Source organism: Parus major, chromosome 3, assembly GCF_001522545.3.
Source record: "Parus major isolate Abel chromosome 3, Parus_major1.1, whole genome shotgun sequence".
Classification (NCBI taxonomy): domain Eukaryota; kingdom Metazoa; phylum Chordata; class Aves; order Passeriformes; family Paridae; genus Parus; species Parus major.
This window is the reverse complement of record NC_031770.1, coordinates 98333218-98357674: the sequence shown is the minus strand read 5'-3', so window position 1 is coordinate 98357674 and position 24457 is coordinate 98333218. Positions and strand designations below refer to the sequence as shown.

Genomic DNA, 24457 nt, shown 5'->3' with positions numbered 1-24457 from the left:
ATATGGTCTGCTAAGGAAGGTCACTAAAGGCCCTCAGCAGATACATGCTTTGATATCTCTTGGACAAAACCATGTTTCCATTTGATCCCTGTCAGATGGCATTTGAGTGTTAATACCTAGAAATACCTGAGGCACTTGACCTCCTGCCTCTGGGAATTTCCCCCTGTGTTTTGAAAACACAGACTTGGCTGCATGCCCCACTGAAATGTTGCTGACATTTCATGACATCCTGGAGCTGCCTAAACAGGGACAAGAGCCCTAGAGGAAGAAAAGGAAAGATTTTTGCAGAGATGATGTCCTGGTGGTATTGTACACAGATATTTAAAATCAAGAGCATAAAGGGTTATTTAAGGTCATGGCTGGGGTCGTGGTAATAAACAGTTCAGGCCTACAGAAAATCAGAGTAATGGCAGAAGAAACTCACATGTGAGATTAAAAGTAATGAGTCCGTCATGTGACAGATTCCTTAATTTTGTTTGAAATTATTTTTCTATGCAGAGGATCTCTGATCCCTGGGGTCTGCCCCCATTAAATAACCCCATCTCCCCCATTCTGTTTGGGATTTCAATCTTCAGCCCACACACAGGTGACAAATCCACTAAGTCTATAATTTACACACATGTACATCTACCTCCAACTTTCCATCAGCTCCAAAGGAGATTCAGAGGGTCCATCTGTGCATGCCAATAAGGCTGGGAAGGGCTTGTCTACAACCAGTGGCCACCTGACACAGCCTGGCCACCTCTCTACTGCTCCATTCTCTTCACACCAGACTCCAATCTGAGAGCTAAGGGTGCAAAGCTGACCTCTCCAGCATCTGGAGGCCAAGGAAAGATGGACATTTTGAGAGAATAATAACTGATGGATCTGGTCACACAAGTGAGTATTGGGAGCAATCCTGAGCAACAAACCTGAGCATCTCAGTGGCCTCTGTGGGAAAGGGAAAAAAGACAGCACCACCATTGAGCTCAGTTGTTTCTACTCATCAGGAGCTGGGCCATGTGCAGTTTTCACCCTGTGCAGACAGGCTGCATGCACATTAGCAAAAATACACCCTCCTCTCCAGGGGGAATGTGATTGCCCAAGCAATCCCAGATTTGGACCTGGTGGTCCTCACTGGTCCTTTGCAAGTCAGGATAGTCTATGATTCTGATTCCAGTCATGGGCTGGTGTCAGTGCTCTATCACAGCATTCATGACTCTTCTCAGAGGAGCTCAGCAACAGGACAAGAGCCACACTCTGGAACAAGGGAAATAAGTTTTTTCTGTGAATGTGGTCACACACTGGAGCAAGCTTCCCAGAGAGGATGTGGAGTCTCCATCTTTGGAGATACTTAAAAGCAGATGAGACCCTGAGCAGCCCAAACTTGCTGGCCCTCCATTAAGCAGAGGGTTGGACTAGAGACCTTCCAGGGGTAACATCTCTAGGACATCTCAAATGGTTCTGTTTTCCCATGTGGAGATTCAGTTTGCTGAAGTATCTATCTGCTCCTCCATGAGCTGGAAAAGAAAAAAATCTTCCTTGCCAGCAGTACCAGTTTGCCCATCTCCCTTCCTAGTGAAGCTACTCCATGTTTGCAGATGTCAGACAAGACGCATTCACTCAGTTTACAAAACCCAAACCCTTGGATCTGTGACCCATATTTCTGGGGAGTTCAAGGGAACAATCCTAAGTCTCCTCCTTCCCCTTTTAGTTCCCAACAATGATGAAAAGATGAAAGCAATGCCAATCCCTGAGCTCCCATCCCTCAGGCCTGCCTTCTGGAAATGCACAGCTTGACATTTTTAACTACATGCTGAAAGGTACATTGTACATTAGCTAGTCTGTATAGGTGACCATTTTAATAAAGGAAATGCTTTTAAAAATTTCCTTGCCTTTAATCCCTTCAGATGTGAAATACCAAAAATGTACAAATTCTTTCAACTACAAGAATGCTAGCACTTCCTCTGAGGTAAAAGCACACGATTTTGCACATTAAAGGCAGGGTAGATGAAAGGAAGGTCTCTTCATAAGCGATCTCATCCTGTTGACTCCACCCTTTGCAGATAAAACCCTGGGAAGTCCTGCCCTGCCTCTCCCTCAGGCCACCCAGCTCTGGTCCCACCTCCACTCCATCCAGGAGGTGGATATGTTCTAGCACAGGTCAGCTTCAGAAATCTTTGTAACAAACACTTTGTCTCTGGGACTGGTTAGGAGACACAGGTTTGCTAGCACCAGGATAGGTCAGGCATACCATGGAGGCACCAGCCAGAATCCCAGCACAGTCATCAGGAAGTTATTCCATGGCCTGTGCCATAAAACCCAACATTACCCAAATGCATGTCTGTATCCCAGGTCATCTGTGATGCATGGATGTAGCTCAAGTCTGAAGTGGGTTAAGGACAGAGGGACTGCCAGCACAGCCCAGCTCCCATAACTCAGATCTGTGTCTGAATGCCAGGTGAGTTTTATTACTTGCTGGTAAGGCATTAACCTCAGCTACTTTCTTCCTCCGTGCAAGTCAAACCAGTTTGATTGTGTCTGTATTTGGTGGTCCCTCTCTATCAGGCTTCCCTGCACAACCAGGGCTCTACTCCACAGAGCAGAGTCTTTATTTAATAGCAGAAGTCCCAGTTTGGTGTTGACAAAGGCTGCAGAGCTGGAGGTCAACCAACCTAAGTGTCTCAAGTCACTGGAGTTTACATCTGACACCCCATCACCTCTCTCGCAGGGCTCCAGGCTCTCAGGCTGGAACAGAAAGCAAAGGTGTGGGTGTGAGAGAAGAGGTGTCCCTGGCCACCTCATCTCAAGACATCTGCAAAGCTCCACTTGGCAAAGTGGACCAACAGCAATGCCAGATGTCACGGCTGCCTTTTGCTCTCTGGACAAAGCATCACGAGGTTGCAGCACATCTGTGCTGGGCAAGTGCTGGGGAAGTGCTCCTGTAGCCTCCTGCCTTCTTCCAGGCTGGGACAGGGCAAAAGGCACAGGAGAACTGGGTGCTGTTCAGGCCACAAAGCAGTTTCTGCTGTTCAAAGCCAGGCCTGTCACCTGCCTGCTTCCCTACAGCCTGCCTGGTGTCACTCCAGGCTTGTGCAGGTCTGCTGAGGTCCAAGCCCAGCAGCAGCTGTAACTCTGCTGAGGCCTCGGATTTAGTGCTGTAGCTGAAATCCTGTAGCCCACCAAACACTGGGAATGTCAGCCAGTCTTCAGAAACTTCAACCCTGTCCTCATTGAGGGTGAGAAAAAAATCTTCACAAACCTGGAACAAGAACAAAGTTTCTGCAGGAAGGGGAGGTTCATCTATTGCTAATTAGCTTCACACACCCACAGGATCTCTGCAGAGCTCTCCTGTCTCCTTACACTTTTGTGTTTACCCAACAGAGTTAGAGGCAGCCATCTCTAAGGGCCACCCACAAAGTCCCACGGTGAATACCAGGACAAAGAGAGGAGAAGGAGGTGGAGGGGGAGCCTCAGCAGGACACCCAGCAGGGCTCTCTGCAGGAGAGCAGCCCACTGGGGATGGAGCAGGGTGTGCCCTGCAGGGCATCCCTGTTCAGAGATGCTGGGCTTGGGAGTCACGGTGGGAAAGGCCGGGGGGAAGTCAGAATTAAAATGAGGGAGCTGGGGAAAACTCAAAGGGGCTGAGTGGAGCCAAGGGCAGCATTTATGCTACTGATGATGTGAGAACACCATGCAAACAGCTTGAGTCATCCCCACTTTTGTAATTGCATCCATCCTGATGCATCCTGGCCACTGACTGGAATTTGTAGCTTGAGTTGTCACTGGTGAGAACACAGCCCTACCAGGTGGACACCAGCTCATCTGCATTGTGCTCTGTCTCACCTGCTGGGGAGCTTCCCCCCTGCCCTGCAGGTGACAGTGGTTTTGGCCTTTTTTTTGTCATCTGGCCATAGTTTGAGACTCTCAGAGGGACTCAAAAGAAAGAGCTGCCTTATGAGCACACAAGCTGCTCACACAGGACGTACTGTCACACTCCAGCTGTGGCACAGCTGCCTCTCTGGGCAGGAGCCAGCTGCAGCTGCCATGCTGGAAGTGCTCCCATGGCCTGAGCCCTCCGCGCTCCCAAAGGAAAGACGGTGTGGTGAGAGACACGAAACACAACTCTTGCTGGGCTGGGTCTTTATTCTTGTGTTTTTGAACAAAGCAGAGCCCATCCCTTGAAATGTGGGAAGCAGGGAGAAAATAAATATTTACTGGCAATGCATAGGTTGCAGTAAAATCCAAGATGTGTTGAAAGGACACTCCTAAAAAACATGCTTTTGTATTTAAACATCTGTTCTCAGCAGTTTTTTAGTGAATTAGATGAGTCAAACTCCAGCCCTGGGCCAAAGCCCAGCTCCATTAATTATACAGGGGCAACCTCTCTCCCTCCTCCAGCTGTGGTTTCCCCACTGCATCCTGGCCTGAAGCTGCTGAAGGATGGTTCTTGAGTCAGAGAATTGGTCTCCCCTGCTGCAAAGCACCCACCTTTCCAGCTCCTGTCAGCTGGGAAAGGTATGTTCAGCATGAGGCAGCACCTTGAGGAGCAGCAGAGATGAAACAGCTTTAGGAACATTAACTCCTAACCCTCACCTTCCAACTCAGCCTCTTGGACCTTTCTTATCTGCATCTCAACAGCCTCTCTCTTGCAGTTATTTTTCTCTGGGGGACTTGAGGGGGCAAAGCAAATTTCCTGTTCCCACTCCCCATTTGGGTCCCCAGGTAGACAACATTGGCACTGTGCTCTTTCCCAAGTCCAGCTTTTTCCACCCACTGAATTTCACAGCACATCAGCTCAAGATATGGCACAGACCCACCAGATATAAGGTCATTATTATGACCTGTCAACATTAGAAATAAATTTTTCAGAAGGTCTTGGGTCAGAACTGTAGAAAAACCCAAATGAAGATGTTATCTGGGTAAACATTTGGAAAGCCAAGTGATAGACACTGGCTCTTGCTTTGAGCAAGGTACACATTGCCTTTGCTACACATACAAGTTAATGTCAGAAAGGCAGATTAATATGTAAACTTGTTCACTGAAGGGTAACACCAATCCAGCCATTTGCAGTGGGGAAATGAAGATTTTCCTGCTTATTCCATACAGACTAAATCTTTCTGTTTTCTTCTCAGAGGATGGGCAAAAGCTGTCTAAGCTAGTTTGATATCTAAACAACTTTTTGACAGACATTTACTGGGCTTCTTCTAACAAATCCACAGTGAAAATGTGTACCAAGACCTCCAGGCTCTCTCCAAACGTGCCATGGTGTCCTCATGGTGCAAGGCAGGAGTGTCCAGGTCTGGGCAGTGATCATCCATGCTGTAGTGGAGGACAGCCAGGAAGAGGCAGAATCTCCCCATGCTACATGCCAGGGCAGTGAATACCCTGTGAAGGATACCTGGGAAGCATGGGAGAAATCACCCTTTCAGTCAGCAAGCAAGAGGGAGATATCCAATCTGGCATTTTAACTTTGAATTTTAATCCTTTCTGTGGTCAATACAGGTGACCACAAAAAAACCCTCACCGTTTTCCAGAACTGTTATGACAAGGGACTGCATCTATCTCTGCTGAAGACTTTTTGAAAACATAGTAAGTATTAGGAAAGAAAACTAAATCTAAACACACATGCTGTGACATTTATTGCTACAAGATCAGCTCCTTCAGTGAACTAATAGCAAATAGCTTATAAAATTTCTGGTGGGAACAAAAACCTGGAAAAACCCAGCTCCCAAGGTTTTGCTTTGATTATTGTGTTGGAGGGAGCCTTTTATTTTACCCAGCAAGGAAACTCCTCGTGTTGGCTCTCTGGTGCTCCCATCACAACTGCTGGTAGCGCTGCAGCTGCCCATCACGCCTCATCAGGGTGAGCAGACACACAGCCCAGCACAACACCCCTCCAAATGCTGGTGCTGGGACCTTCTCAGCATGCTTTCCCTGCCAGGGGAACATGTCTGTGGGGCACAGGGTATGCTCTTCCATCTTCCCCATCCCCAACTTGCACCAGTGCTGCTGAGTGCAAGGGCCAGGGTGGGCTGGGCTGCTCCTTGCACTGCCTACAGCCACGGAGATCTGTCCTGGGGCCAGAGGGTTGGTTGCTCCGGGAGCTGGAGACAAGAGAGCAAAGACCTGAGGAAGCAAAAAGCTCGGGCTCTGCATCACAGAAGAACAACAATTCCTTGGCTTTAACAAAGAACAAGTCTGAACTAAGGGGTCTCCCTTTCAGGTTCAAGTGGGGTGTAGGATAGGGTCTGTGAGGTCATCCCACAGCAACCATGGGCTGGGGAGAAGGCAGGGAACAAAAAATACCGCTGGAGCCGGCTGCAATTTTTCACATGTCCTTTTTCTTCACAGAAGAAAGTCTGTCAGGAGAGAGGAGTGACAGTCCTACCTGTAGTCTGGTGATAGCATGAGACACGGCATGAGGTAGAGTCAGGTTTAAATTAAGTATGGTTTAGTCTCATACTTGGGGACTGAGCAATCTGAAAATAAGTCCCATTTTGTCCAGGCAATTGCATTCCTCAACTCCACTTTGGGCTTTGCTCATAAAAGTCCAGTCAAATTCTATAGCAGGGTAAATAAGTGCTAGTGGCTCCAATAGATAATGGTAACCTTAAAATAATCCCACATTCTTCAAATAAATGTGATGGTTTAGAAAGACTCAGATGTTAATATGTACAAGTATAAATGTGTGTGTGTATGCATTTATCTCTCTATAATTAAATATTTTAATAAAAGGCATGATTGAAGAGTGCTAACAACAGGGACCCTTTTCTTTCCCAAAGCAGAGGCTGAGAGTGCCAGCACAGAAGGAGCCAGAAGAGACCATCTACCATGGAACTCCAGCATCATTGTCCAGAAGAGCTCCTGGGCTCCCACATGGCCTGGGAGAAGCCAGGAGCCAACACTGCTGGCTCCATAACACTGTGCTTTTGATGTGCAGGATTCTGGCTCCTTGCTGGTCTGGCTAGGTACCATGTAAAATTGATCCACATGCCATATTTGGCATTTGTACTACACACTTCCACCCTTACTCTTGAAGACCATCCAAGATACTATCCACTGGCCCTGCTGGGAAACAGTCTTAAAAGGCACCAGGCCATCATAAAAAGGAATTTTCCAATTTACTGATTTTTCTGAGGAGTCATGTGCTTATCAGATCTTTAACTTTTGGGAAGTTTTCTCTTTAATTCTCAGCAGTCCTTTAGGGGCAGGGAAATATCATTTAATGGCCTCAGAGTCCTTCAGTGTCACTGCTAAACCACAGCAGCATTTGAGATCACTGCTGCTCAAACACTTTCCTGGCTCCGGCAGCGATCTGCTTCAAAACACAAGGCATTTGGCTCATTTTGACAGCTGGTTTATGGAGCCAGCATTGCTTCCAAGTGAATCTGGGGAACTGTCCTGGAATGAACTGTTTCCATGGGGGAAGCCAGGAAGCTTTCCAGGAGGCTCCACTCCTTCAGAGACAGCGTGCAGGGATGGAGAAGGAGGAGGAATTTGCTCACATCTTGTTGTGGAGAATTTCTGTCTCTGATGCTTGCAGAGCCTGTTCCCTTGGGACATTTTGTTTGGGGCTATTTAATTAGTCCAGTATTCAGCTCCACCGTCTCCTCCTCAGAAACCAGGCCTCATAATTTCTCCTTTCTCCAGGACCTTACTCAGATCCAAAACAGCTTTGTGACTGGCCTGGCTCCAGCTCCAGGACTCTGCATGTGACACTACACCCCCACACTCCCAGATGATGTACTCTTCCAACAGAACATCCTTCTCAGTCACAGTTTGTGTGGGAAGAGACATATAAAGGTCATCTAGTTCAACCCCCTGCCATTCCACTTCACCCAGACTCTCAGAGCCCCATCCATCTGACCTTGGATGCTTCCAGGGATGAGCCTGTGCCAGTGTTCCACCACCGTCATTAGAAAAAAAAAATCTCTTCCTTACATCTAGTCTGAATCGGCCCTATTTCAGTTTAAAACCTTACTCCTTGTCCTGTCAATACATGCTCTGGTAAAAAGTTTGTCCCCATCTTTATTATAAGCCCCCACTGCTATGAGCTCATCTTTCTGGCAATGATCTGACCATTCTTTCCTCCAGCCCCTCCATTACAAACTCTTGGCCTTTAGCTCAGTGGTTCAGGAAGAACCAGCAGAATGAACAACTGGTATATGCAACCATTGCAGTCAGTGCTGAGGAGCAGCAAGAAGAATTACAGCCCTGTGCCTCCTGCCTTTATCAGCGGCTGGTTTGGAAGGAAGGGAGGCAGAGCAGGCTGGACACCAAGCAGCCACTGTACTCCCCTGCCCTCCATCCCTGGAGGGAATGACAGCCTTGCCTTTAGTATCTATAATCTTCCACTATCGAACAATGTGCAAATATTGCACTGCTGGAAGCGAAGAGCAGCTGAGGATGGTTGGGGGATCAGCTCCACAGGCTCGACAGGCTGTCGGGAAGCAGAGCGATTCCGTCTGTGGGCATCGGCCAAGAGGGTGTCCAGCTGACCCATCCTTTGCCCGGGGGCTTCCCTGTAACTCCAGGAACGTGGCCGGAACCGCACTCCGTGCCGCAAACCTGCCCCACAGGCATCCCCCGCCCCGGGCTGCTCTGCAAAGGTCTGCGACAGCTGATCCCGCTGCATGGTCCCCGCAGATGGCAGCGTCCCCCCACCCCAGCTCCGGGAGATGTATGTAAGGCTCCGGTGCTTGGGAGGCCCGAGCTAACGGGCTGGGCTGGGAAGTTTTGGACGGGACAGGGGAGCGCGGCAGCCTGCCCAAAACCGCGATCAGAGCCGGCCGCGCACCCCTCCCCTGCACGCCGGCTCCCGCCCCCGGCCCGGGGCGCTGCGGGCTGGGACTGTCCCCCCGACAGGCTCCGGGACCGCCGAGCGCCGCTGCGGCCCGGCCGGGAGAGGCGGCGGCCCACAGCCATGGGCAGCGGCAGCAGCCGGCGGCGGGGGCCCGAGGGCAGAGCGGGGCAGAGCCGGGAGCCGCCGGGGCCCGAGGGCAGAGCGGGGCAGAGCCGGGAGCCGCCGGGGCCCGAGGGCAGAGCGGGGCAGAGCCGGGAGCCGCCGGCCGACGGGCAGGGAGCGGCGGCACCGCCCGGCCCCGGGCGCAGAGCCCCGGCTGCCGGCGGCAGCAGCGCGGAGGCGGCGGGAGGCGGCGCGGCCCCGCTCCAGCAGGCGGTAAGTGCCCGAACGGGACCCCGAGCCCCCAGCCCCCAGCCCAGCCCAGCCCGGCTGTCCCCGCCGCCCGGACAGCCCTCCCGGAGCCGGTGCCACGGCGTTCAATTCTGATCTTCGCTGCGGGCCAGGCTCGGTGCTCGCTTTGCGTTTTCTCCCTGCTGTTGTCTTTGCGCTTTCAGACTCCGGTGCAAGGGAAACACGGTCCCGAGAGGAGCCATCACGTTCTTCGGTCTCCCGGTGCTACTGGAGGTTTCTTTTCCTGACTTGTGGAAATAGCTCGACTTTATAAAGATCGGCTCCTGCTTTTTCCTGGGTCAGGCTTGTAAACAGAAGTTTTAAGATGTGAACATAAAACTGTTTAATGTTTGCCAATCCACTGCAACTGCAGTCTGGCTCTTCCTAAAGACATGTTTCAATCTCTTTACCAAATAATGGATTTGCTTCCGAGGGAGTTGAGATTTATCTTTTGGCCCTTTTTTTCCAATCCAAGAATAACAGCAGCATATATATCAGCTGATGATGAGGCCAAAAATCACCAGCATCTTTCATCTTAGCTTGGCTTTGGAAGCTGTGTGTTTTTTGTTAGATAAACACTGCTCTCCATAGATACACAAAAGTTGTCAGTATAAAGTAATAAATTCAAAGATTGAAAGAAATATTTAGGACCCAGGAACATTCTGCCTTGCATGCCTCAGTTTTGCTCTGTAGAAGGGTATCATTTCCACCACTGAACTGCACTTCTGTGGGTTAAGGATTACTTTAACACAGACTAAATTTTCCATTAGGAAACTTGGCAGGGTTCTGTATGAGAGCCCTTTATTTAGACAGCTTTTAAAGAAAAACCTCAAAGTAAGGTTTGGAAATTGAAGAAAAAAAAAATACAGATCTCGTACTGACATATTTTTTCCTTGCTCTTTAAACTCCAAATCCTCCTGCAGAATGAATGCAGCTCACTCCAGCACTACTTTCTCCTCAGTGGGACTCTCATTTATGAGCAATCCTCCTGACTTCTCCCATTTATCTTTACTTACAGGAATAGAGGCTGCTGGTATTCTTTTTCCCTCTTTTTCCACAAGTGAATATCATGGCTGGATCTTTAATAATTCTGTAAGCTGTGACTTTTCCTATGCATAAACCAGTATCTTAACCCTGTTTTGAAGAGAGGTATATTCTGGGTAATAATATATCAGAAAGGCAATGGAGGTGCCCTCATCTTTCTTTTCTAATGCCTGTAGAGACAGTCCATACGACAGTAGATACCAGGGAACTAATGGCAAGGAGCAAACTAGAGGCTGAGGAATTTAAGATGTAGGTACCCTTGGGGTAGTGTGAGAGTCACTATGCCTCACTCCCTGCCTCAGACTTCCCTCTCTGTCAGAAATGATGGTGAGGAACCTGTTCCATCACCTTGGCCACCCCAGGTTGTGGTGCAGACCCAGGGTGGGAATGCTGTCAAGCTTTGCAGCACAGAGATGTCCGTGAGGATTGTCACAACTCAGCCTGGTTGAGGAGCAGGCATGTGGGGCCTTGGTCATCCAGTGAGGCCAAGTGTGTGCAGCACACAGCAGTGCCACCAGTGAGGCAGCAGTGATGCTGAGCATCTTGTGTGTCTCCTCATCCAGCTGTTGATGCTGCCTCTTTTTGGGGAGGCAGTTCACAGCTCTGGTTGCATATAAAGGCAGCAAAGAACTACCTGTATTTTGCAAAAATACAAAAGACATACAAGAAAAGTCTCAGGTGGTTTCAGGGCAAACTTGAAGCTTTTCTTGGTACTGCTTTACTTTTCTGAACCTGAGAGGCAGACGCAGCAGTCATGGGCTTACTCTTCTGACTTCTTGAGGCCTAAAAAGTCACTTGCCTGTGAAAAGGAGGGAGGAAACTGCAGCACCAGGTTTTGGTTGTTTACTGGGTGCAGTTTAGTCTTTTAGGCTGTTGTGTGAACTGCATCCCCAGGAGGATGGGGAAGAGGTTTCTGGAAAGGGATATCAGCTTCATTGCATCACTAGTAATTTTGAGGGCAATTTCTCTCAGTCTTTCCAGCTCCTCAAGTCATTTGTAGTTTCTGTCTTGCAGTAGGAACTTGCTTGCTTTGCCCTGTTCAGTTGTCCAAATTGGAGGATAAGCAAAGAAATCTCAGAGAAGAAAGGATGAGTTACTTCAGCAGAGCTAATGGGAGAAGGTGAGGCAGGAACGGGAAAGGCAACAAGGAGGTATCTCAGTAACAAAGTCTGATGAGAAATAGCCCCTGAAGGAGGAGATTCTGGCCACTGGGAATAGAAGAGACCTTTGACACCAGTCAGAAGAGAGTGGAATTGCAAGCAGGACTCCTCCTTCTGCTGTCATGGCTGGGTTTCTCCTGGGCGTAAGTGCATGAGTGTTGTGTTTTACAGCTGAGCCCTGGCAGAGTTTGCCATCCAGCAGCAGGCTGGCAGCACTGATGGGCAGTCGGGCCAGGTGACAAAGGCTGGTGGAGAGGCATGCAGCTGCCTTAAAGGCTTGAGCCACCTCTGTTATATTCAGATAGTGCTTGGGAGCAAGAAGGGTGAAAGCATATCACAGCAGCAGGCTGGGAACTAAATCCCAATGGGAAACCTGCACATGCATCAGAGCAGACCCCAACACCTCTTGTCAGCATCAAACATCTGTTTTCAGCTTTGCTGTCAATTCCAGATGGTTGTATGTGCTTTTCCTTTTTCTTTGCTCAAGATGTAGTTGAGGTTTTGCAGGTGCTGCTGCAGCACAGAGCAGGGGTGGCAGCTCTTGGTGGAAGCCAGGGCAGAGGCCGTGGCCTCAGGCATTTCCCCATTGGTTTCCTGAAATAGAGGAATTATACAGACATGTTAGGGTTTTGGTTTTAACAGCTTTTTCCATGGCACCACTGCTCCTCCTGGCTGGAGATGGGATGTCATTCCATCAAGCAAATCAGCCCAACTGCATCACAGGAGTAACACAGGTAGAGGGTGTATTCACCAACTTCTAGAGGGACTATCATATCATTTTAAAACACCCGAGTGTTCAAAGCTTTGCCTGATTTTTTCAGCCAGATGTTTTTTCTGCAGACCGATGTGGCACAGCGTCACCTCGTGGCTGGTCAGCCCCAGCTGCAAACACAAAAGGGTCCTGAAGGGACATGAAATGCCATGCCCCAATTGTTTCTTACAGGAACTCAGGTTTATTTTTCTACTCCTGTTAAAATGTACTTCTCTCAAACAGAAATCGGATTCAATTTCACATTGTTATCAGTTTATTTCAACATTTTCTTTCTGGTTGTCTTAATAGGCAGAAATTACCTCAAATCTAAACCTTGTGCTACACTTTCATAGGGAGCACGAGGCCTTCAGAAAATGTCATCTCCAGCTGAATATCTGGGACTCCTTGAACTTCCCAAAGTCAGATTATTTCAGATTCTGCAGTTAATGTCCAGCTGTAGATCCAGTGGTTGCTGAGTTAAAGGTCTCCCTCTCTCTCCAGTTATATTTCTTGTCTTGTTCAAAGCACTTGAAACTTCTCTGGAGTCCAGAAGAAGCGAGCTGTGCTGCCCCCTCAGCCAGCCTCACCCTCCCAGCACAGCTGTGGTGCACCTGGACTTGGAAAACTGCTGACTAGCTATTTTCCACAACTTCCCCCCTTCACTTGGCAGAGCGTGGGTTGTTTTTGCCCTGGAAACTATTTGTGATCTAAAAAGTAAGCCCAGGGCATGTACAGAATAGCTGGGAGCTGGCATTTCAGTAGGCAGCAGAGGAGAATCGTGTGGGAACTCCTTGCATCCCTGCCCACTTCCCATCCACAGCCTGCTCCCAGTTCCTTCGCTGGCCAGAGGATGTTGCTGCAGACCAAAGCAAAGCTGGAAGTGCTTTGCCTGGGAGTGCTTTTCCAGGCGTGCAGCCGTGGCCATGTGTCACATCTGGTACCTACTGGCACCCTAGATGAGCCACTTTTTTTGCCAGCAATAACTGGCTGCGGGTTGGAGAGGCTGATTGCAGCAGTGCTGACTGTCCAGTCCCCGGTCCTGTGCTGGAGCTACTGCCCTGCTGTGTTACCAGTTCAGCCCTGCTGTGTTACCAGCTCAGCCCCTCTGCTGTACCAGCTCAGCCCTGCTGTGTTACCAGCTCAGCCCCTCTGTGTTACCAGTTCAGCCCCTGTGTGGTACCAGCTCAGCCCCCTGTGGTACCAGCTCAGCCCCTCTGTGGTACCAGCTCAGCCCNCTGTGGTACCAGCTCAGCCCCTCTGTGGTACCAGCTCAGCCCCTCTGTGGTACCAGCTCAGCCCCTCTGCGGTACCAGCTCAGCCCTCCGTGCTCCACTGCAGCCTGCACCTGCAGGGCTCTGCAGCTGACATCCTCCCTCCCTGCCACCGCAGCAGGTTGGCATTTCAGCTCAGACTGGTCCGCTGGTCCAGTTTGTGGAGTGTTTGTGAAGAGGGATTTGGGAGGAGCGGAGGCAGGGAAAGAGGCACTGGCATACATTTTTCAGAAAGGCTGTGCCTTTCTGAAACCCACACTCAGTGGGCCAGCAGTGGCCGAGACCTCGCTGCTCCCAAGTGGATGCTGTACGTGGATCAGTCACTCCCTGGACGTGAGTTGGGCCTGAGCAGTGCTCAGGGTCTGTATCTCTAGTGCATCTCAGGGCTGTATCCATACCAGTAAACTGCACCACAGCTGCTGCCTGGCACTGGACCGTGATGATCTGCCCCACTGAGCTGGCATGATTTTTGGTCAGGACCACCTTGTAGTCTCCCAAATAATGCCTGGGCATGGCTTAGGGACCAGCACTGGGACTCTCTCAAAGATGGCCTCCCAGTTTTGGAGACAATGTTAGTAGTCAAGACTGTAGCTGGCTGCTTTCAGTGCAGCTTGGGAGTAGCTCTGGAGCCTCCAAAGGTACACGGCTCCAGACGGCCCTGTGGAAGGTTCCAGGAAAGGGTGTGCTCACCCAGCTTACTCACAGCTGCTGGAGCTGACAGAAAGTAGGGGGTTAAGGGCTGGCAGGGCCATGAGGAACTTGCACTGGATTGGGGGGAGAGGGAAGCTGCACCCCAGGAGTGCTGGCTATTTCCCATGCAGCAGAGGGAAATAGCTCTTGCTTCCAGCTCTGAGCTCTGCCTTGCTCCCAGGAGCTGCTGCCCTAAAGGATGGCTGAACTGTGTGTGCAATGACTGTCAAACCGTTCCATCCCACATGTCCTGACATTAAATTAAATGTGGCTACATGCTGGGTGAGCTTAATATCCAAGCCTTTAAACTTGAAGGATAGATGTGGGGCTTTGTGGCACAGCAGACCTCAGCACAAGATGCCTGTGCTGAGAGTGGGGTGGAAAACAAGGAGACACGCCATGGTCTAGATGAGTAATAAAAAGATGACTGCAAGCTGCAGAAAGGAGAAGCTGACTTCATTTATCTCTTACCAGGACACAGGCCAACCAGGCCAGCAATTACTTATTTAGCTGTAGGATAGGAACCCATAATATTAAAGTGTCCTGACATGCACATCATCCTAACCCACATAAAGGGCTAGTACTAATTATCTGCTGAACTTGCGACATAGCCATTACAGCAATCCCGAGCCGGCTGGGTGGGGCCGGTTTTTATTGTGTCTCAGAGCCCCGGCAGCCGGTGCTCCGTGCCCTGCCTGCTGCCCGGCGCACGGTGTCACCCGGCCACCGCCAGCTCTCCTTCGCCCGCAGCAACTGGGGGCACCTCCCGAAACACGGGCATTCTCATGGCAGGGAAAAGGCAGAGGCTGGAGGTGCCTTTTGGTTTTACTTGCCACCATTTTTTGATTCACGCACTGGATGAAATGTTGGTAGAAATCTACCTGTGCCAGTTCCAAATTCTCTTGGGAAATAAGTATTGCTGCTGACAGATCCCTTGGAAAAGGTGGGAGCAGGTTTTGCACAGAGAAGCAGATTTTGCTAACCAGAGCTGCACTGTCTTGATGACGAATTAATTCTGTCTTCCACCCACACAACACGTACAGCTCGTAATACGGAGGAGTCAGCCACAAGGGAAGGAAAAACACACAACCTACTGTACAGTCCAACCTCTTTCCTAAAATGATCCAAACACATCCTTTGCACAGAAGTATTGGACGCTGGGTTCTCACTGTGGGAAGAACATCATCAAAGCACTCCTAAAGAACTGTATTTCCCTTGGTGCTGAGGATGAATAATGTTCTTCACCTGGCAGAAGGAGACTCGGGCTGCAACAGTAGTCCAGTGGATAATGGATGAGGAGCTGTGTTGTGGGATGCAATCCCAGGAGGAGTGAGCCATCAGAGCTCAGCATGCTGTTCTCCTGGCACTGCTTCTTGCTTTTGTTCCTTGTGGGAGATTGCCAAGAAACAATCATAAATTACCAGGAGGGAACTGTCTTACCTCACTGTCAGATTTCTCACATACCCTTGTCTCTGCTTGGACCCAGAAACTCTTTCTAGAGTAATTCAGTCTCTTCCAGAGAAAATAAAGTGTTGCCAAAGAGCAGGGATTCTTCTGAAAGGATGTGGAATGCCTTTTGACGGTATTACACTAAAGCTCTAGAATGGCAACATCTTTTGTCATTTTAATCAGGCAGCTAGGATGTGAAATGCAGTGGATCACAGACACCTTTCCTGGCTCCTGAAATGGAAGCTTCTAAGGGCTCACCTGGAAGAGATGGTTACCCAGAGCCGTGGGAGAGGTGTCCTTGCTGCAACTCTCCTCGCCTGCTGAAGCATGGGAGCCAAAGGTGGCCACAGCAGCAAAAGCCCTGCAAGAGGCAGGGAAGAACCGAGCAGTTCGCTGCCATGTACCTCTCTGTCTGCCTCTCAGTGTCTGAGGCCATGGTGTTTAAACCTCAACTCCTGTCCATCCCCCAGGAGAAGCAGATGAGGAAGGAGTGTAGTGAAAAAATCTTGCAAATTAAAATCGGGTGCCATGCAATACCTGCAGACACCCAAGTGGGTATTTCTACCCAGTGGATGGCACATTCCAGCCTGACCAATACCAACAGATTTAAATTGGTGCAAACCCATCTGTGAAGCCATCACTGTTGTACCAGCAGAGCCTGTAGTGGGGCACTGCCCCTCCATAGCTCCCACACTGGCCCAGATGGGCAGGAACAGTCCCATCACTGCCCCCATTTTCAATACCATTAGGTTTGACTTTGCTTGTTTCCCAATTGAAAGCCTGTGGATTCCAGCATAGGGAAGATGGATGTTTCACTCCAGATGGGTAATTGTTCCAGGAAACATCTTGGTCAGGTGAAAACTGTGTTGATGTTGTAGTGACTTCCTCCCTTAGCAGGTATTTTCATACTGTTACCTGCAGCTGGTGGTGCAGTGGGCATTCATGGAAAACTGGGAGGTTTAACAGGTCAGTGTTCAGGGTTTTTGGTTCTGTAGCTGGCAGCCACCCAGCCACCCTGAATGCTGAAACAGAACTGGCAGACAGGGCTGGTAAAGGAGAGCCTCTTGTTCCTGTATTGTCTGCACAGAGGTTGTTTGGGGTTTAAACCAAACCAGGGGGTTTAAACCAGGACATGTTGCCCACTGTGGAGAGACATGGGTTTCATAGAAAGAAATCATGGTTTGGGTTGAAAGGGAGCTTTGAAAATCAGCTGGTTTAAACTCCCCCATTATGGGCAAGGACATCTTCAACTAGACCAGATTTCTGAAAACTCCCTCCATCCTGGCTTTGCACACTGCCAGGGATGGGGCAGCCACAGCTTTTCTGGGCAACCTGTTCCGGTGCCTCACAACTCTCACAGTAAGAATTTCTTCCTCAGATCTAATCTAAACCTGCCCTTTTTCAGTTTAAAACCATTGCCCCTTGTCATGTCACTACAGATCTTGTAAAAAGCCCCTCTCCATCTTTCTCGTAGGCCTCCTTTAGGTACTGAAAGGTTGGAGCAAGGTTTCCCCAGAGCCTTCTCTTCTCCAGGCTGACTAACCCCCACTACCTCAGGCTGTCCTCGTAGGAAAGGTGCTCCATGTCTGATGATTTTCATGGCCCACTCTGGACTCATTCCAACAGGTCCATGTCCTTCCTGTACTGAGGATGCCAGGCCTGGACACAGCACTGCAGATGGGGTCTCACATGAGCAGAGTAGAGGGGGAGAATCACCTTCCTTGACTTTAAAGTGTTTTAACTGTGTCTTGTCTTCTATCCTAGGCTTTGTCAACCAGAAGCCCACCAGACCCAGAGAACAACAACCTCGACCATCAGTGAGTGTTCCCTGCTTTCATGGTGTCTTGAGGGGAAGAGCAGGTGGAATAAAGGGACCTTTATGCTATTTCTGCATTCTTCACACTGTGTAAAAGAGCTGGGAATGGAATTGTGTTAAATGGTTTGTAACCCTAAATATTCTGCTCTTTTACTTACTTGCAAATTCAAAAAAAAAATATTAGGTGCTGCTTAAAAAGACCCAGGCTCCAGCTTAAGTGTAGTATAGAAGTCGTGAGCAGTCGGAATTTAGGATGTCCACATGTCAGAGAGGCACCTTGGAGTAGCTAGTGCAAAGCTATGGAGAATTGCTCCAACAAAGAGCTCAGGCCCTGATTCACCTGTGGCCTCTGCAGCATGTGGGAAAGGAGAATAATGTCTCTTTGCTCCCCAGGAATCATAAGAGAAAGCCCATGAGATGCCCCAATGCTACACCAGTTAGAGACAAGTGTCCCTCAGGGATGGGGAATGATGAGGACCTGCTGCTCTGGGTGCAAAAGAAATCTGAAATTTTCCACGAGCAAAAGCTGCCCAGCAGAGTGAGCCTCCAAATTTGCTTGCACCAGGAATGGGGAAAGTTTACCACATGTTAAAAAATGGCAGGTGAAATGAACAGGTTTGAAAAACTGTCTTAAAATATCACCTCCTTACATTAAAAAGTGACTCCTCAGCACTAAGCTCTGGCTGTCATCCAGCCCCTCTGCCCCTGCAGCACTCTGGAGCAGACTAATCTGCAGATCCTGGTCATGGGCTGTGTGACCTACTAACAGCAGTGCTGGTGGGTGTCAGCAGAGCCCAGGCACCCTCTGCTGTCCTCCCTCCCGCTCCTGCTCTCCCTCCCAGCTGGCAGGGAGCTCGTCTGGCAAGGCTGCTGCTTCCCAGAGCGCTCAGAAAACACATCTGCCCTTGGCTTTTCTGATGGCAAGGCTTGTACAGGTGCTCTTGCAGGGACTTTAACCTCTCCTGTGTGCTTCCCAGCATCCTCAGTGGCTTTTGGGCTATGGTGGCAACTGAGCAATCTCCTTCTGGGGTGCACAGCCAGCCCTGCCAGGCCCCTATGCAGCTCCCTGGCCCCACTGGCCCCTCACATCCTGCCAAGGCTTTTCTTCTCCCACCCTCTTTGACATGCAAAGGGAAGGTTTGAGACAGTAGGAAATGTTTTCTGATCTGGGATGACAGAGCAGGAGGTCACTTTCATTTAGACATTTACTTTATACCCACTGCAGAGTCCCATAGCACAAGCTCACGTGTGAAGTGCCTGTACTGCCTGAGATCAGCAGAGTTGCAATTTCTGCTGGCGAGAACTATGCAAACACTTTTTTGGAAATGACCCAGCACACAGCAAATTTTTGAAGACATCAAATCAAATAAAATCAAATAAAGCCATGGAAACAGAGGTTAACGTGCGTGCGTAGGTGTCTCATCCTTCACATTTCTGTGGCTGGAATCATTCTAGGTAAACATTCACAAACAGCAAAAGTCAGCCTTGTCTTGATAGAGTTGCTGACTGAAGAAATTCCCATAAAGCCAATTAAAGGAGAAGCAAGTGTCAGGGAAGGAGAAGAAGAGCTAGATACAGAGGCTTAATAGCGTCTGTCAAGAGAGCAGTCACGCGAGATAGAGGTGGGTGTGCACCTCCTGTCCTAGAACATGCCCGTGTGACACCACACAAGCACCTAAACCAGCCCCTGGTAAATACTTTGGATGTGCTCCTGATTGGGCTGTGTTGCCTCTCATCATCCCTCCCCCAAAATCTTTTGGGCACTGCTCTCTGCTAGTTGATGGGTGGATGACACAGCCCAGGCACACGGTAATGATTTTATAATTGCTGCCAAGGCTCGTGGCTCTGGCAGGGTTACTGGGGCGTTGTTTTGACCCACTTTACAGCTGCTAGGTCTTGCAGAAGGCGTTTTAATGATTAACCCTGGACATCCCCATCCTCAGCAAAATGATAAAAAACACTGGCCTAGATTCACCCCAGCCTAGTTTTCAGCCATTTAACTCAGGTTTGTTGCCTGGGAGCTTGTCACCCTAGTCACCCATCAGGGCCATTGTCACGGGAGCCCGCAGGCAGCTCTCCCCCACACCAGGCACCTGCCTGACACCAGGGATATGGCACTGACAGCCACCCCCACTGCTAGGATCTTGCTCAAAGGTGGTTTTGCTCACTTTTGTTCTGATTTTGCTCTTTGCGTTTCCTTCTCTACATTGCATAGTTCATTGTTTTTACACTTAACAAAAAAACCCACCCACAATTCCTGCTTCCTTACAAAACTTTAAACACCGAGAAGCCTGTAGCTGAAATGGAGCACATTTCTTGCTTTCCTCTTTCCTAAATTGCTTTGCTCTAGCCTCTTAAATCACTTTTATTGCTGTTTTCTAAACTCCCTCCGAGCTGTTAATAACATTTCAGCAGTGAGGCGCCCAGAAGCCTGCACAGTAATCCTGATGGAGCTGTACTAACCTTCTTTTTCCTTGCTGTCCTATCATGCTGCAGATTCCCCTCTTGTATGCTTTTCAGCTAAGTCCTTCAGCTTTATTCCTTCACAGGTTTCTCTCCCTCCCCAGAACACCTGGGGTTTGAAAATCTTTCCACTCAAGGTACTGACCTGTTACTTTCCTGACTGGAAGGTCTAACAGCCCTCAGGTAGACTCGGTGTGCATGAAGCCAGGCTCTGCAGCCCTGGCATGTGGTTACAAGAGGAGCAAGGTGCCTCCTCTGCTGCTGGAGCAGCTGGAGGAGCACGGGAACAGGCCTGTGGTCCACCAGCTTTTGTCCTGTGCACATCCTGAGCTTGGGGTTTCCCTGCCACAGCTTCTCACTGAATTCTAGGATCAGCAGAAATAGCTGCACCAATGTGCCTCTGAGATGGAGGTTTAGGCTGAGATGGCCTGAGGAGGTCTCTAGTCCAATCTCTAGCTCAAGCTTCAGGCTGGATCAGCTGTGAAGTCAGAGCAGAATGCTCCAGGCTTAGTCCCATCAGGTGTTGAAAACCTCCAAGGATAGAGCCTGTGCAACCACACAGCCTGTTCCTCTGCTTGCTGTCCTCAGGCTGCAGAAGTTTCTCCTTTTATCCAGATTAAAGCTGCCATTTTTTATTTCAATTTTCCTGTATTAAATGATAGAGAACTTTGCCACAAGTATAGGAATAGTATGAACAGCAGCTTGCTTTTCCTTTACTCTTGAAAGAAACACAGCCCTCTTTTCCTCTCATTTCTGGGGTGTGCATAGGAAGTGGAGTCTGCTTTTTTTTTGCTTTTTTTTTTTTCAAAAGCACATCTGTGTCTCAAGGAGTTTTACCTGGAGATTTTCTCCATGCAAACCAAAGCATTGAGAATAATTAACAGTGAGAATTTATGTAACTGCTAAGAGAAACAATGGCTCTTCTGTGGGCCTGCAAGCAAGCTGCCAGGAGCTCTGCCTCTTATTCGTCACGTAACATAAAATTAGTTAGAGGATTGTCACAATGCAGAGTTTAAATCAGTAAATTGTATGTTTTAACTCAGATTTCTGCACTTCCTTTTCCCACTATTGCTTTGTAAATGCTGCTGTATGGTTTGAGCTCTTGGACTTGTAGCTTTCTTCTCAGGTCTTATTTAGTGCAGTGGAAATCAGATACCCTGCAGCCCTCAGCAGGAAAATGAATAAAAGGAATAAGTAGAAGAGTCCAGTTGCTAAATCCTACTTGCTGCTTGTTGAACTTGCCATCGAGGACATAGTGCAGTTTAATACCTACACTACCAGTGTCACCAGCTGGCCATCAGGTGACTGCAGGGAAAACACCAGGCTATTTCTGACACTGGGGGGCCATGGCACAAACACAGCCTGGTCAGGGCAGCTGGGCTGGGCAGGAGCCTCTGTGGCCAGGGCAGGTCAGAGCAGAGGGAGCATTGCACTGCACTGTGGCCACTCACTCCACAGCCACTGCCTGTGGGAGGAACACACAGAATACTCCCTGGCCCAAGGAGAGAAGTACGAAAGCACCTCCTCTATAGGAGAAAGTGTCCTTAGAAAAGCCTGTCAGGGTTCTTTGCTTCAATTCCAATTCTACATTTACAAACCTACTTTGGGGCAGTTCCTGTGATTTTGTCTAGTAAACAGGTCCTCAGTTTTTTTCATTAAAGGATGATAATGGATGAATTTTAGTCATCCCAGCTGCAAGAGCAATGGTTGGGATAGATCTCATCCTTAGAAGAATTCAGTAGATAATACATGGTGAGTCTGGGACAGATCTGGAGCCATGCTAGTGGATATGAAAATCTCTCCACTTTGGCAACAAACTAACTGACACACAAACCCAAAACATTTATTTATTGTTCTTCACTAGTGGATGGTCACAAAGTCTTGGTTGACATGGCATGGCAGAGCACTTTACAGTTTGGATTTACCAGCTCAGTTCTCCACTTAGCTGTGCACCTCACCATGACCTCCATTCCAAGGAGCCGTGTGTTCCAAGCCTGATGGCCCAGCTTTCTCACAGATGTCCACAAGGCCAAGGAGGAGCACTCACTTGTCAGCTTCTGTCACTCCTCTCGAGTCCTGGAAGGCAAGATCAAGTAGACTTAATTGGTAGCATGAGGTACAGTGGTCAAAGCCTGCAGAAGACTTGTCACTGTTCTCCCATATGCAGGTAGGCACAGATTTCTCTTGTACCCAACATAAACCACCTCTGAAAACAGCAATAAACTCCATACCAGTTCCCTTTGAGTAATACATCAGTTCCCACTCATGGGAGGGCTGATGTGGAAACAAATAATAGCCGTAAGAGGAATTTGAGGGAGCTGCTTTCATACTTTGCTTGAAACTCAGATCCCTTATGAATACAAGCAAAATAATCTCTTTTTTGCATAAAACCTTAAAAGTCACATGAAGATTACACTGTCCTTTAGCTGGGCTTGAGCCTAACTCAGAAGGTTCTGGGAGCTTGATCTGGAGCATTGTAAGGGTTGTACTGTAATGAACTCACAGACTAAACAGGTGCCAAGTGATAGCAAATGTCAGCAGGCGATGTGCCAGTGGGGTATGGGAACTAGACATGACAGAATATCTGTGTCTCAGCGAGCCACGTGCAGCTTGATCTTTCCATTCACAAAAAAAAATGAACCAAGGGTCTTCTTGTATCTTCAGAGCCTGATTCTCTCTCATAACAGCAGTAATTCATTCCCTCCCATGATAGGTGCCCAGAAAGCAACAAGAAGCCTTTGGGGCAGTCCACAATATTATATGATTACTCGGAGGAGGAGCTCATGGCAAGCATCGAGCGGGAGTACTGCCGCTGAATCCAGTTCCCCACCACGAGAATGTCAGGCTTGATCCTGGACGCCCAGCTGAGCAGAACTGCTACTGACAACACAACGTCTCACCCAGCGAGACAGCACGGGACAGGTGGCTGGGGGGGCTCTGGAGCACCAGAGGCAGCATGGCTGCTTGGGAGGCACAGAGGAGAAGGTTCACCTGATCAGTGAGAGAATGAAGATACTCACCAGCTGCTGGTTTCTGATTGGTGTCACTGGGAGAGGAACCAATTCATCTTAAGAATCAATATTTAGAAGCTAATTTCTAAATGCTGTTTATAAATTAACATGTACTAGAATTAAGTGTCATAGTAGAGATGTTGAAATGTGGTGCTTAGAAGGAAGATCTTGCTTTGAACTTAGTAAAAAAAAAAAGCAATATCATCTGATCCAGAACCTAAATGGGATGTTGGATGAAATTCATGTTTCTGCCACTTAAAATGTGCTAGATGTACTCCTTGCACTGTGCAAGCCTCAGATCTAGATCTGAATTTGGCCCTATCTCTTTCAGTCTGGTCCACAGTATGAGAGAGAAGAGGAAAAGGGGATTGAGCCCACCATCTAGTATATAGGCAGTGTAATCCCAGAGCTCAAATCCCACCACACTGGCAAACTAGGCTCCTAGAAGCCATCAGGGAACACAGGATTTCTGTGATCCCTTTGGGGCAGGATCCCACTATAGGTGTCCTACCTGGGGCTCCTGGGTGTAGATCCATCCCAGGGATGGCAGTGAAAGCAGGAGGCACATCCCCATTTCAGTCATCCTCCTCGAGAGGGACTTGCATGCTCTTGCAGAGCAGCTGTTTGGGATCAGTTTTCAGACTTGCCACTTCTGGCCTTTCCCTCATATTTCTTGTCCTACAAGAAAAATCACTGCATTTTACCATTAGCTGACTGCAAAGTAAACCAGAAAGTTGTCTCTCCTAAGGAAATAGTATTTTCAGTGCTCCTAGACAGGGAAGCCTGGTATTTTGGGTTTCTGCTTTTGTTATATCTGCATCTTAACATATTATGAGTATTTGCTTATTATCAAAAGTAGAAAAATACTTCATTTCTATCTTCAACTGATGCATAAAAGGATGAAATCTTCACTGCGTGTAAATGCAGAAAAAACTGCAGGACACCTCTTAAGATGCTGTATTTTAAGTACCTTATGATTCCTGGGACCTGTGAAACAAAAATAAATGCATCTATACTCTGAAGCCCCCAGTGAAGGCATCAAATGTTCTGAAAAAGGCTGTGTGGTCTGCATGGGAAATCGTGCTCTGGAACCTGCAGAGACCAAGCAGGATGCATCCCTGAGGATGGCAGGTGGGACACCTTGAGGGGGCACGAGATCACACCCCTGGCACACAGACTCACAGCCCAGCAGCCTTCAGCAGGGCTGGACATTGTGCTCTGCCTGGGAGCTGGGGAGCCACCAGGCAGCCCAGGGTGGGCAGGGGAAGGGAGCCAACCTCCCACAAAGCTGTGCATGCCTGAGGGCAGGAGCTCCCAGCACACCAGCTGGGGCATGGATAGGAACAGGGATAATGGTTTTAAACTGGAAGAGGCTAGATTTGGGTTGAACATAAGGAAGAAATTGTTCACTGTGGGGGTGGTGAGGTACTGGAACAGGTTGTGAATGCCCCATCTCTGGAAGTGTTCAGAGCCAGGTTGGATGGTGCTCTGAGCAACCCAGTCTAGTGGAAGACATCCCTGCCCATGGCAGGGAGGTGGGACTAGATGATCCTTAAGGTCTCCTCCAACCCAGGCCATTCTATCATTCTATGATAACTCTGGTGGCCGGAAATAGCTGGATTAGAGC

General features: G+C 48.9%; 1 protein-coding gene across 1 annotated transcript; it reads left to right on the top strand.

The window, feature by feature from the left end:
* The first annotated feature begins 8346 nt into the window (after nt 1-8346).
* On the top strand, nt 8347-23852 carry CYS1 (cystin 1). Its single transcript, XM_033512934.1, has 4 exons — nt 8347-8506; nt 8562-9160; nt 17305-17357; nt 22533-23852. Exons 1-4 carry the CDS (start codon nt 8347-8349, stop codon nt 22633-22635), a joined length of 915 nt encoding a protein of 304 aa, XP_033368825.1. The 3' UTR covers nt 22636-23852.
* Nucleotides 23853-24457: the final 605 nt, after the last annotated feature.

Coding starts and splice junctions, on each gene's coding strand:
- CYS1 (XM_033512934.1), top strand. CDS start 8,347: ATGTGCAAATATTGCACTGCTGGAAGCGAAGAGCAGCTGAGGATGGTT. Junction 9,161..17,304: donor CGGCCCCGCTCCAGCAGGCG/GTAAGTGCCCGA, acceptor CTTCTATCCTAG/GCTTTGTCAACCAGAAGCCC. Junction 17,358..22,532: donor AACAACAACCTCGACCATCA/GTGAGTGTTCCC, acceptor CTCCCATGATAG/GTGCCCAGAAAGCAACAAGA.